Source organism: Gracilinanus agilis, chromosome 3, assembly GCF_016433145.1.
Source record: "Gracilinanus agilis isolate LMUSP501 chromosome 3, AgileGrace, whole genome shotgun sequence".
Taxonomy (NCBI): Eukaryota; Metazoa; Chordata; class Mammalia; order Didelphimorphia; family Didelphidae; genus Gracilinanus; species Gracilinanus agilis.
In genome coordinates this window covers 599,699,561-599,713,313 of record NC_058132.1, presented here as the reverse complement: position 1 = coordinate 599,713,313, position 13,753 = coordinate 599,699,561, and the positions used below count along the sequence as shown (strand labels likewise).

Sequence of the window (13,753 nt, the reverse complement as noted above, 5' to 3'; positions counted from 1 at the left end):
CCAGCTGTGTGACCCTGGGCAAGTCACTTGACCCCCATTGCCCACCCTTACCACTCTTCCACCTATGAGACAATACACCGAAGTACAAGGGTTTAAAAAAAAAAAGTACAAGCAAAGAGTAAATTCAGTGAGTATGCTTTCCCTCTTGTCACAGGATGATGGGAATCTAGATACTCTCCTGATATATCAGACTCATCTTTTGATTCAGGGAAAGGGGAAGGCTGACTTTTGGATGGGAATGTTAGACCATCCGGCTAGTCTGAGGCTTTGGCTTGACCTGAGTTCTCAGGCATCACTTAGAGAGTAAGACAGCCACAGTGTGCATGCCAGCGAGCCTGTCACATATTTGGGATGCACCCAAGCCAGACCAACAGATGTAACTTGGCATTAAAATGATTCTCCAAAAACTAAAGGAGCTGACTCTGGAAATTTTTTGCCCAGACAAATTTATTAAAATGTTGCACATCATCCTGAATGAGAGGGAAAGATGATACATTTAGGTCAGCACACAAAATCTAATTTGTTTAACTTCTTGATGGTCTTGGATGGAATGAAAACTACCCGTCTTTCTGTAATTAAAAAAAAAAGTGGGGGGGAGGAGAGAACACATTCTCTCTTAGAAAGATGACAATTTCTGTCTCAAGATTTCCAGAAAAGCAATTTTTGGGGAAACCACGGCTGTGGAAAGTAGATGAGTAATCCCAATTAGAACTGGTGGGCACAGTAGGCCAAAATCATTCTAAAGATGAAAATCCAAATGGGTAAAATACTAAGCAGCCACAAACTGTGAAGAACAGCTGAGAGAAAGAAAAAAATCTACATCATCTAAAGCACAAATCATCAGGATTGGAAAAGAAAGAGGCAAAGGATACTGGAATCCAAAGGTCATGATCAAATTGGCCTTTAAGAAATTCTGTTTCCTATGTGTCTATTCTCTTTCATAAACAGAGACAACCCTAGAAAAAATGACACTGTTTTCTATGAAAAAGTGGGATAACAACAGCATAATTGGCTAACTCAGAATCTAATTGTTTAGAAGTTGGGTAAGAATAGTCTAGTGTTTAGTTCCCTGAAAGGAGCCAGAAAAATTTTATTTCTTATTTGTTTATTTTAGAAAGACTCATTAAAATGTCTTTAAATTATTGTTTTACTTTTTTTAGTTTTCCCCTAATTGTAGACAGAAAAAAAATCACATCTTTAGGCATCAGCATGTGTGAGAGACTTAGAAGGAGAACTATATACAGTAAAGGCAAAAATAGCTTCAAGTATCCTTGGTGTTCATGAGTCATATATGACCTTGCCTTTCTGATACCTATAAAAACTTAAGTACTCAAAGATTTTAAAATAAGAAGATGGTGGGAACAATCAGCACATCACAATTTTATCACTCCCACAGAAACTTTCTCTCGCACAGTGATCTAATCCTCTTGAGTTCTTTAGTAGGAGGAATAGGAGGAAAAATAAGCCAAGAGTTGTGAACCAATTCTTCCCCTGCTGTTATCACTAAAGAATCTGGAGAAGTAATGAAATTTAAAAAAAATCATAATCTTGACTTGGAACATGATGGAACTAATGAGGCATCAAGGCCACTTATGGCTGAAAACATAATTGGCATATTAACACAGGAGATGCTCATTGATGAGAAAGCCTTTCCCTTTTGTTTCAGAAAACTGAAATATGTCAACATATTGCAATCCTTCTGTTTTACTATGTGGCAAAACTAAGACTAAGACATATATTTCTCCAGCAGAGTTTTTAACAAAGTAAGACTTCCTCAGAGGACTGGGACTGTTTAGTACATGATATATAGCATCCTAAATGTATTCAGTTGGTTTGAATTACAATAATAAAGAAAAAAAAGGCTAGAATCACTAATTCAGAGTTGGAAGGGACTTGAACACCCATCTTATCCAACCCTATTTGAAGAAGAATTCATACTCTAAAACACCAAAGGAAAGGGTATCCAAACTTTCATTGAAGACCTCCCATTGGAAGAGAGGCAATGCATTTTATTTTTCTAAACCATGAATTCTTTGGAAGGCTCATCTAAATTGATCCATAATACCAATGGGCAGAATAAAGAGTGTTGTTGATAGAATAATTAAGTCTCTAATGGGTGGAATATTTCAAACCTTCCTTTGACACTGAATTTGAACATATGTTGGCATCACAGAGGTTTAGAGAAAAAGATCTTATAAGGTGTCTACTCCAAATTCTTCTTTTTCAGATGAAACTAAGGCCCAGCAAGGTTAATTATTTCTGAAGTGTGTAATAGAAAGTGGATAAAGTAATAGCATTTAGAAAAGGCCAGGAAGATTTGGCATATGGGAGTCTTTCATGATAAAAGAACTCCAGACTTCAGGTCTATCTGGCTTGACACAAATAATGAGAGATGAATAACACTGCTCTATGATTATACCAAGACAATCACTCTTCATGATGGTGTAAACAAAAAGATTGGCCTGAGAAAGGACATTCCTTTAGCATTTTCACATCCACTTCTACTCATACTGAGGTGTTATATTTTAGAGAAAAATCTTAAATACAAAATTTTTAATTTTGGAAAAAAATCTCAGCAAGGGAGCATAACATTGAAGCCCATTTTAATACAATTAAATATCTGGATGAATTGACTTAAACTTCCAGATATCAAAAGACAAAGTGACCAGCCATACCATTGTTGGGTTTGTACCCCAAAGAGACCATAAATAAACAGACTTGTATGAAAATATTTATAGCTGCGCTTTTCATGGTGGCAAAGAACTGGAAAAGGAGGGTATGTCCTTCAATTGGGGAATGGCTTAACAAATTGTGGTATATGCTGGTGATGGAATACTACTGCGCTCAAAGGAATAATAAACTGGAGGAATTCCAGGTGAACTGGAAAGACCTCCAGGAATTGATGCAGAGCGAAAGAAGCAGAGCCAGAAGAACACTGTACACAGAGACTGATACACTGTGGTAAAATAGAATGTAATGGACTTCTCTACCAGCAGCACTGCAATGACACAAGACGGCTCTGAGGGATTTATGGTAAAGATGCTACCTACATTCAGAGGAAGAACTGCAGGAGAGGAAACATATAAGAAAAACAATTGCTTGAACGCATGGGCTGAGGCGGACATCATTGGGGATGTAGACTTGAAACTACCACATCAATGCAACTAACAACAATTTGGAAATAGGTCTTGATCAACGACACATGTTAAAACCAGTGGAAATGTGCATTGGCCATGGGGGGTGTGGGGGGTGTGGGGGGTGAAGGGGAAAGTAGGAGCATGAATCATGTAACCATGTTAAAAATGAATATTAATAAATGGTTAAAAAAAGACAAAGTGAAATGCAGCACCTACAGAAGGGACTTTTAACACACAATAATAAAGGTTTTAGAAAATGATGCTATCATAGAACCTTCTAGTAATTTTGGGAAGACTACTCATGAATTAAAATGAAACAAACAATACCTTCTGTTTTGAAGGTGCGTGTATATGAGTGTATGCATGTGTGTGAGCATGTATGTGAGTAAGGCCAGACATTCTGGTGAGGACAGTTAACTACAGACATTTTTATCATCGCAACTCTTTAGAAAGGAAAGGGAAAAAATCATGCTGTTGAAATTTTCACTGGGATGTGAAGATGCGAAAATCATCCTGGGAAAATTGTAAGGGTTTTGTGGTTCCCCCTTTTAAAAATGTTTGTTACCCTTAATGTCCAGTTGATGCACTTGACATTTTTGTCTACTTCATTTTTTAAAAAGGGAACAGCTATACTTTTGCTAGAGAATATTCACGTCAGCGTGCATGAAGCTCTACATAAAGCCAAGCCATCATTTATCGCTGTGGAAGTCAGAGACATCTCATGTATTAATTAGCAAGCTTTTTTGCAACTGGTGGATGAAAACAGGCTCCAAATGCTACTTGCATTTGGTCAGCAGTTTCCAGGAAGGATGAAAGTAAAATGAGTTATGAGGAATTTCTTACCCAATTTGTGTCCAGCCAATGAATGAACTTTACTTTCATCTGGCACTGAATGGAAGGAAAGAAAAGAGACAAAGATAAGACACTCTTTAAATTCATCATTCTGAACAGATGGAACATTATTTTTGATATATAACATTAAATCTTTACTTTAGCAAAGGTATGAGGTATGAACTTTCTCCTCACATATAAGATAGATCCCGTGTTCAAAAATCAGTAAGGACATGTTTATACTGGATGTTATTATAGAGTATACTTTGGGAGGAGAAGGACATTTTTCATTAATGTTTTTTTTAATTTCGTAGTTGTATCATTGCATTTTTGCATAAGGAGAAATGAACAATTCATAAACCCATATATATTAAAACATTTAATAAAATCATTATACTTAATAACAGAACAGATGGTCAGATCATTTACCAAATATAGTCCATTTTCCATTATGGATATTTGACAATTGACTTGGTGGACTAACTGCTGAAAGTCAAGTCTGTCATGGTATGATTTTACCACTAAGCTAGACCTATGGCAAAAGCAAAATAGTAGCATTGGATGAGGTACCCTAAAAAGCCTGAGTACATAAGCCTCTGAATTTGTGCCTCTATGCCATAAAACAAAACTGACACAACCTTTGAATACGGTTACTGGGTTATTATCTCTTCTACTCTTTCCCCCTCTTCAAACCTGTGTTCATGCTATCTGAACAACAATATGCTACTTTTCACATTTTGAAAGTTTAAGTCCTACCCCAGGGATATTCTGCTGGAGACTTCATGGGCTGGAGAACGTGTGAGAGGAGCGGACATTACCTAGAGTGTCCCAGGTCCTCTAAGACTTCAACTGAGTGAGAAGCCAAGTGGCTGAAATGAAGAGGGGAAGGAAGGCTTGCACTCATGTTCCTGCTCTTCACACCAAGAAGGAAAAAGAAACCATTACAGAACCCTTGCTATGGAAGTCAGAGGTCAACGCAAAGGAAGAACAAAAGTGAAGTGCTGGCCAGACTACAGGACACTTACTATATAAACCAGGAAGAACACACTGCAGCAGGAAATGGACCAGGATAAACCACCTAGTCATTCAAGATGGATATTAGTGTAGATGTTTGAGTAATCTAAACTTGCAACACTGGACCATAACTGCCAACTGGTCAAGGAATGGTCTGTCTTTATTTCATGTCTAACATTTTCAAAGGCTATAAAATACTGGATAGGAACAACTTTTACTCATATTGTTTGTTTCTCTTCCTTCTCTTTAAAAATTCATTTACTACCTTACCTGCCTTGCCACTGTTTATAGATTCCTCCAGTTTTCATTTTTCAGGTAATGTTCTAAGGCATAGCTGGACAAAACTATGGGAGCTAGTCCTTGCAGAATACATAGATTTTCCCTACCTGGTTTCATTCCAAATAATAACATGAATGATTAATTGCCTATTGGATGATTAAAAGTCTTCAAATTGGCTGTTAATCATATTTAGTTATTAATTTTAACCAGTATTGGACAGGTATGACCCACAAGTAAAAGGGCTTTCTATTATATCAAGCCAAGAAGCTCACATTATAATATAAACTAAGTCAGATACAAGGGGAACTAGAGAAAAGAGAATCTAGTGATTTCAAGATATGGGGTAAAAAACCACAAGTTAGGGTATTTATTTGTGGCAGTCTATTTCCTTTTTGAAAATCAAACTGATAGTGGTAGTTAGCATCTGGTGAACAATCAACAATGTTGTTTAAGACATATTACCTGACAGAATGAAATTATTCTGTGATCATAATGATTGCTGTCTTTCTAGCTTTTTGGACTATAAATCATCAACTATTAAGTTTCACATTTGACCCTATGATCATAAGCTGCCTATTGGATATTTTGAACAGGATGTCTCATAAGTATCTCCAACAAAACATATGTGAGAGAGGTGGGTACACATTACCAGAGTCCCGGGTCCCCTAAGACTTCATTTGAGTGAGACAAACAGGAGAAGTAAGGCTTGAACCTAAGTTCCAGCTCTTCATACCAAGAAGAAAAAAGAAATCAAGTTCAGAACCCTTACTTTGGAAATCAGAGGTCAATTCACAGGATTAGAGGGAGAACAAAAGTGAAGGGGCTGGCCAGATAGAATAGAACTCATTATTTTTCTCTAAAAATTCAACATTGACTCCAAACTTTCCCAATTTGTCAAGGGTACCACTACCCTTCTAGGAACTATGATGTTATTCTCAACTCCTAGTTCCCACTGACCCCATCCATTTTTATCTTTTTAGCATCCTTTCCTCTCCATTCCCACATCCACAGAATTTTATTATCTCTCACCTAGACAATAGCTGTTTAGTTTACCTACCTCAAATCTCTTCTCATTCAAACAGATCCTCCGCATAGTTAGTTGCCTAATTGATTTTTCTTCAAATACTAGTCTAATCATGTCACTCCTCTTCCCTATGGTACATTCTGCCACACATACATACAACTCCACTGTTTCCTTATTTCCTTTATAATCAAATATAAACTCTTTTATTTGGCATTTAGAACCCTTTATAAACTGGCCCTTTTCTCCCCTTCCTGTCCTCTAATACATTACTTCATTATGCCCCTCTATGCACTCTGTGATCCATTGCTTTCTATTCATCTCACTCAACACATCATTTCCTGTCCTCCTGCTTGGAATATGCTCTTGGAATCTCTAGTTTCTTTCAAAACTCAGATCAAGCATCACTTTATACATAGGAACCTCCTCCCCATCCCACGAGACTCTTGTAATACTCTCCCTTCCCAAAAATATACTTTGTATTCACTTTGTATGTATTATATATTAACAAATATTTCTATGTTGCCTCCACCATTAGAATGTAAACTACTTGAAGTTGTAGACTGTTTTACTCTTGCTTTTGTATTTATAACATTTAATGAATGGCATGGCACATACTGAGTACTTAATACATGTTTATTGATTGACAAAGAGTGCTGCACCATCAAACAGCATAGCTGATGTCCTGCGTTCATTTTCTTTTACCCCCAAAATTAGCATATTCTATAACATTTCTGGCCTTCAGAGCAGCCTTTTGTGGCCCCATTGACTTCAATCTGGCATTCAGGTAATTTATCTATTATCCATCATCCCTTGCTGCATGAGTCATTCAATATTTTTTTTGAACTCTTACATTATGTCTTAAGAGTTGATATTGAGTTTGGGTTTTAAGGCAGAAATGTGGTAAGGGCTAGGCAACTGGGGTTATGTGACTTGCCCAGGGTCACAAAGCTAGAAAGTTTGTAAGCCCAGATTTTGAACCCAGGGTCTCCTCTCTCCCTGCTCTATCTACTGAAACACCTCACTGTACCCATTCATTATCTTTTCACACAAGATACTGCCTTCAACAAGTAAGCCACTTCTGACTTTTTAAAATAATCAGGTGGATTCACAGAGAAGTCCTAGACATTATTTTTTCTATTTAATGCTGGGTTGTGATAAGCATCTGATCTCATTCCATAGTGAATCTTTTGATGCAGAAATCATTGTAGGAAACACTAGAGCTCACTCATTTTTGTTTTTGTTTTTAATCCTCCAGGCACTTACCTCATCAGTCATTAGCACTATCCAAGATGTAGTTAAAACTAATCCAGGTGGCTCTGGGTCATATGTCCAAAGAAGTTTCTTGTTAGATTTTACAGTCCAAACCCATCTACATGACTACTCCATTGATCTCTAAGCTTTCAACATTATGTTATTTTTTGAATGATGTTCACTTTGCATACAAATTTTTAAAAATGTGTAAACTCAAGGTTCCTCTCTAAGCCTTTGCAGCTGCTATAGCTTTTCACAGAGCTCCAGGATGGCATTGGTGACCAATACACAATCATTAGTGAAAAGCAGATGCAAGAGAGATTCCCCATTCATCATAATCCTACATTTTTTTTTCCCAGTCAAGGTGTTAGAGTAAATGTATCTTAGGTAGCCTTGAAAAATTTAGAGAAATTTTATCCCCTTTTCCAACTCCTTTGTGGATGCTGATTCATTCACTCCTGTTCCACAAAGTTTTACTTTAGGTATGCATCTGTTTTTTATCTCTTCAATGATGACAACATAGGCTCCAGATTGAATCTACTAATTATGCACTACAGCACAGAACAGTCACAAGGTTGGTTTTGATTATCTTGCTTTACTAGGAATATCTTTAAAGTAGGCAGGAGTTAGGATTTTTATCCTCATTTTATAGGTAGAGAAACTTTTGAATTAAAAAAGTTAAGTAATGTGTTCAATGGAGCAGCTGTGACTCAGTGTTTAGAGGACTGTGTCTGAAGTCAGGAAGACCTGAATTCAAATCTGGCTAAGACAAAGCCTAGCTGTATGGAACCTGAACAAATTGCTTAACTTCTGATCGCCAGACTTAAAGGATTTATTCTGGAGAAGGAAACCATTCCAGTACCTTTGCCAAAAAACAAACTATGGATAGCTACAGTCCATGGGTCATGAAGAGCTGGACATGACTGAAAGACCAGACAAAATGTGTTCAAGATTGGCAGAGCCAAAAATAAAATCATTCTCTCCTGACTCCGACATCATTGTATTGGTCTTGGTTTTTTTTTTTTTTATAAGGCACAATCTCTTAATTTGGGATTATGAGATTAGATGTGAAAAAATATATATATTTTATTTCAATCTAATAGTTTCCTTTGTTACTTTATTGTATGCATTTAAAAGCATTACTATGACATCTCACCAGACTGCCAAAGAGGTTAATGGTACAAAAAATGGATAAGAACACAAGTAGTAAGGAATCTTACTTTATTTGTTATTTTCCAAAGAATACCAGGTGTTATTAAATAGAACCTATAATATCCAATAAACTGCATTACCTGAAACAATAGCTAACATTTATATAGTACATTAATGTTTGCAAAATGCTTTGTATGTATTATCTTGTTGACTCTCTATAAGTGAGTACTATAGGTATTTTTGATCCTGATTTTGCAGACAAGGAAACTGAGGCTCCATGAGGTTAAGTTTCAGAAGAGATATTTGAACTCGTCTCTCTTCTGATCAGCCTAGCACTCTTTTCACTCTACTCTACTGCTTTATAGAATATTGCCCTGACCAATGTCCTTTTGTATTAAATCCATTAGTAAATTGTATCCAGGGCCTATTTAACACCAAAATGTATAGTTATAAAGTTACAGTGCTATCTATTCATTACATGGTTCTTATGATACCAATTAATTCAAATGTGCCAACCCCATCTCAACATTATATTGTATGGAAAACAGTTAACAATATGTCAGGGCAAGCCTGTACATTTTAGAAAAAAAATAAGAAAAAATCATGGCATGTTTAAAGTAACTAAAACAAGTATCATATACAAGAGACCAGGCAAAGTATTACAAATACTCTGGTTACTTTGAATTTTAAATATGTGATCTTACTCCATGCATATACAAATATCATTACCACTACTGAGAGTTCTTTCTCTCTCTTGGTGATACCACATAGTTATTTCTAATATTCGAGGAGAAATTCCATAACAACTCTGTTAAATTATTTCTAAAGTAATACAGATGATAGATAATTCCAGTGTCATAATGAGCTTAAGAGACTTGTCTCCCTCTACCTCTCCAAACAAAAGAAAACAAAATATCACTGTTACTATGCTCTTAAGTAAATGAAACTTCCTATTTTTCAAAAGGAATAAATTTTATAAAAATAAAAAATATCATTATGACTTAACATGAATTTTATTTATGTTTTAATGACAAATGTTATAATTAACAGATAACTAACATAAGTGACTTGACCTTGGAATTATTTGAAAAAGATCTTCCTTTGGGGATGAAGCCTTGTATTACTACTTCTGCGGCATGATATTTTCTAGTGCAGAAACAGGAATAAGAAAGCTAGAAAGACAGATGTGTAATACTATATGAAGCACTAATTTACAAAAGATTGAAAATTAACAGTTATGTCTGATGCAAAAATAGCTTTTTACACTGAATGTCAAGTTGCTAAAAGATTCAGTGATGGGCAAGGGCTGGAACAGAAGCCATATTTTATCATCCAGTTGGGTGGCATATTTTATGAGCTGGAGAAGATCACTTCCTTTTTGGGGGGCTCCTGCTTTACCCCAAGATTAATTCCATTTGCTACTGAATTCCTAAGGGTATCTTTATGATGAGAGAAAGGATGTCTATAAACTACTTTGAGATGATAGGACTGCAAGACTTTTTTTTTTATTATTGCCATTATTAAAAACCCAAAGGACACCATGGCTATGGGTCTCAGGGGTGTTTCTTGGAATCTACTTAGAGAAGTAAGTTTTCTTCTAACAGGTTCCTTCTTTTCAAACATCAGGTCACTGGTCACTCCTTGACAAAATTTGTATAAAATACCCCTAAAATGGGACATTTATGATTTAATTTTTGCTTGTTTTTCCTTGTGTGCACTGTGATTTGGCAGTGTGCTAATCCTCGGCACCCTGGGTGGGAGATATTTAATAATTTCTGGTTCTGGGCCTCGGAAGCCAGTGAGAACCACTGAACACTACTTCCTTGATAACAGAATAATGTGAGGAGGTTAGAGAAGCACAGCCTCTTCTGCCTGAATTTTGACCAGGTTCTCTACATGAGTCCCAGAGGAATTCAAAACAAGAAGAATAACAGAAATAATTTGTGTTAAAGATGGCACTTGGAGTACTTGGAAGTAGCAAACATTAGGGAGAACATAATACATGAATTGGCATCCTGGTAGGATACATTTATATTAATACAGTGATCACTTAAAATGTGTTTTATTCTTTTTGTCAGGCTTTCTTTTATACCTCAAATGCATTCTCACAGGGGGAAAACAAGCCACTTGCTTACTGATAGCATTTGATACACGTTCTATAACATAAGTGACTATTAAGGACTACAACCACTTAATAAAAATTTGCAGAACAGTAGCCGATTTGGTGAGTTAATGGGCCCCATATGCTCCTCTGCTGCTGACAGAAGATGGTATATTGCTCACATGCTCACATCTCTTCAGCTAAAAATTGCCATCAGCTACAGTTTTTCTTTTTGAGAATGCCAACACTATGTCATGAAGGGGGGTGGGGGGAACACTGTGCCATGAATATGCAAATGCACTAAGATTTCCAATATTTCACATCATGACACTTGAGGCTAAGCAATAGTCTAGAATATGATGCAACATTCAGCTTTGACACAGTCATATTGGTATAATACTTCTTTGTTCTTCTTCATTTAATCTATGATTTCCTGCAGACCTAACAAAGACAGCAATCATGTAGGTGGAGTTGATTTGACTTGATATGACTATTTTTTCTAATTAGCCCATAAAAATCTTTGCTGGACATCTGGGTGGTAAACTAAACATCTCGTGTTTCCTTAATGGTTAATAAACTTGTTTCTAAGACTTGTTTCTTCAGAAATATAAAACTGATATAGTTGCCAATATTGAGAATCAATTTTCCTCCCTCTTAGCAGATCAATTTCTGTGCCATAGATTGATTTCCAGAATTTCTAAGCAATGAAACCTGTTCTATGCTATAAATTAAGTTCCTTCCTTAGCAAAAGTGGACTATTATTACATTAATTTATAGCATTTTCTTACTGCAATGACTGTTTGGCACGATGCATCTCCCTAGTGAGGTTTTTTGGATTTTCAGCACTGTGAATTTTTGCAGATTGAAAAATGCTACATTTTCTTGAAGAAAAACAGATATTTGCTTTGTCAAAAAAAGAGCAGTGACGATAAAACAAATATAAGATGATGAAGAAAATTCATCCATAGAGGCAATAAGACTCATTACTTTTGCTCTCCCTCTCTTTATCTTTTATGTTTTGCCTCCAAAGAACAAAAAAAGAGCCCCACGTATCTTGCTAGAAGAATAGTCAAGATTCCAATGCCTTAGCTTGCTGCTAAGACTCAAAGCAGATCTGAAAGATCAGGAAATAGAGAATTCAGAAGGCAGGCCTAAGAGGCTAAGAAATCTGGTCTACACCATACAAACACATCCGACACACACACACACATATCTACATATGTGCGTGTGCATATATATGCATACATATAGCTATTTATACATATTTATACTATATACATGTCATGTGTATACATAAATATTTCTATCTATATCTTAATTGCCTTCTGAACTATTGCCATCATTAACTAACCCAGGAGGAATATATAATTTATGGTTTGACCCTTTGGACCTTTCCTCCTCTCCATAAACCTTTTGGAGTTCTAAACCACAGTTCAGGAAATGCTGTGAAATATTTTTATAGTCCCTAAAACCCCCATTTTCTCTATTCCTTTATTCTTGCCTTGAGCTTAGTGGAGTCATGAAAAAGTCGCATAAAATATAAGTTGTGTAGACTGGGCAGAAGACCTTTCCAAGTGTCTACTAAAGGGACACAGGACAGTGGTTTAGGGATGAAAAGGGAGGAGAATCTGGGAATCCAAGAGAGGTTAAGCAGTTTTATATGTAAGGAAAGCTCATGCCTTTACTGGCCAGGGTAATCTGTATGGTAGATGAGAAAAAGGCTGTCACATTAATGAGCACATTTTAGGTTGAAGCAAATGAGGTTGATCCATCTTTAGATCCAAGAAAAATGGTAAAATGGTCTGGAAGAAATCCACAGGATGGGAAGATGGAGGCAAAGAACATCCTGCTATAGTCAGGAAAAATCTAAATTCAGGGGTAAAGGTTCAGGGAAAACAGACTTGAGTGGGCTGATTAAAGTTTATGCAGACAGGCTTATAATTTGGGTGGATGGCTTGGGTTGGGAACACACCCAAGGTAAATGTCATTTGAAGTATGGTCTGTTTTCATTTCATTGACTTTCATTGACGATTGAGTCACATATGCCTGTTCAATGGAGGTAGCTTTATTTCTTTTCCCTCCTTTTGCCTGTTAGGTACTAATCACCAATTGCTTGTTTCCATTAAAGATGTCACTTCCCTGGCAATTCTCTGTGTAGAGAGAGTTCTATCTTTCTAAAATTACTCAGCACTCATTACAAGTGGCCAAGATTTCAATCCATAAACATTGTTCTTATAATTTTTATAAGTGTAAATAAACCCCTTTCTAAAATCTCAGTAAATTAGAAAACTCTAACAAAGCATTCAATAGTTTCCCCTCCTCCCAGATAAGCATTATTCTTTCAACATGCTTTCAGCTTATTAGAGATAAAACATTTCCAGGATTTTCAGTCAGTGGAAGAAATGGCAAGAAGCCTCCACAAATTTTTGTTTTGAGGTACATTGTGGTCTCTTCATTTTGAAGGCACAGTTACAGATAGAGCACTACATCTGGGTTCCTAGGACATAACATCTATCAGTTTGGTCTTTCTCCATCACAATACATGCTAGATTCATGCTTCTGTGGGGTGCCTCACTCTACATAAGTGAGTCAATGACTGGTTCTACAAAGCAGGCCAGGCAAATTCCTATGGTGCCAGGCCATCTGGAAGAGATTCCCAGAGCAGCAGGATATTGATACTCCCTTCTCTACTCTGGAGAAACACAAAGACTTATTATTACCAATTACCCTATAGGCCACAGGGTGAATGTCCACTGTCAACCTATGTAGATGAAAAGGAATGAAATGCTAATTCTACAACTGCCAATGTTTGCTCAACATGCCTACTTTTATTTTATTTTCAAAAATGATTTATTATGAACTTAACCTTTAGTGCCAACAAAATCAATTAAACATACTTTATGACTATTTGTGTTTGAATAAATGCATTTATATACATAAATATGCCTAACAATCTATCAGTTA

At 36.3% G+C, this 13,753-nt stretch overlaps 1 protein-coding gene across 1 annotated transcript in view; it reads right to left on the bottom strand.

Annotated features, from left to right (window-relative positions):
• The window catches only part of PARD3B (par-3 family cell polarity regulator beta), a 1,311,536-nt gene that overhangs the window by 436,049 nt on the left and 861,734 nt on the right, over positions 1 to 13,753 (bottom strand). The window contains exon 15 of the mRNA XM_044669413.1: positions 3,981 to 4,025. Coding sequence (XP_044525348.1) covers positions 3,981 to 4,025 — 45 coding nt within the window. The remainder of the gene's footprint in view (positions 1 to 3,980; positions 4,026 to 13,753) is intronic.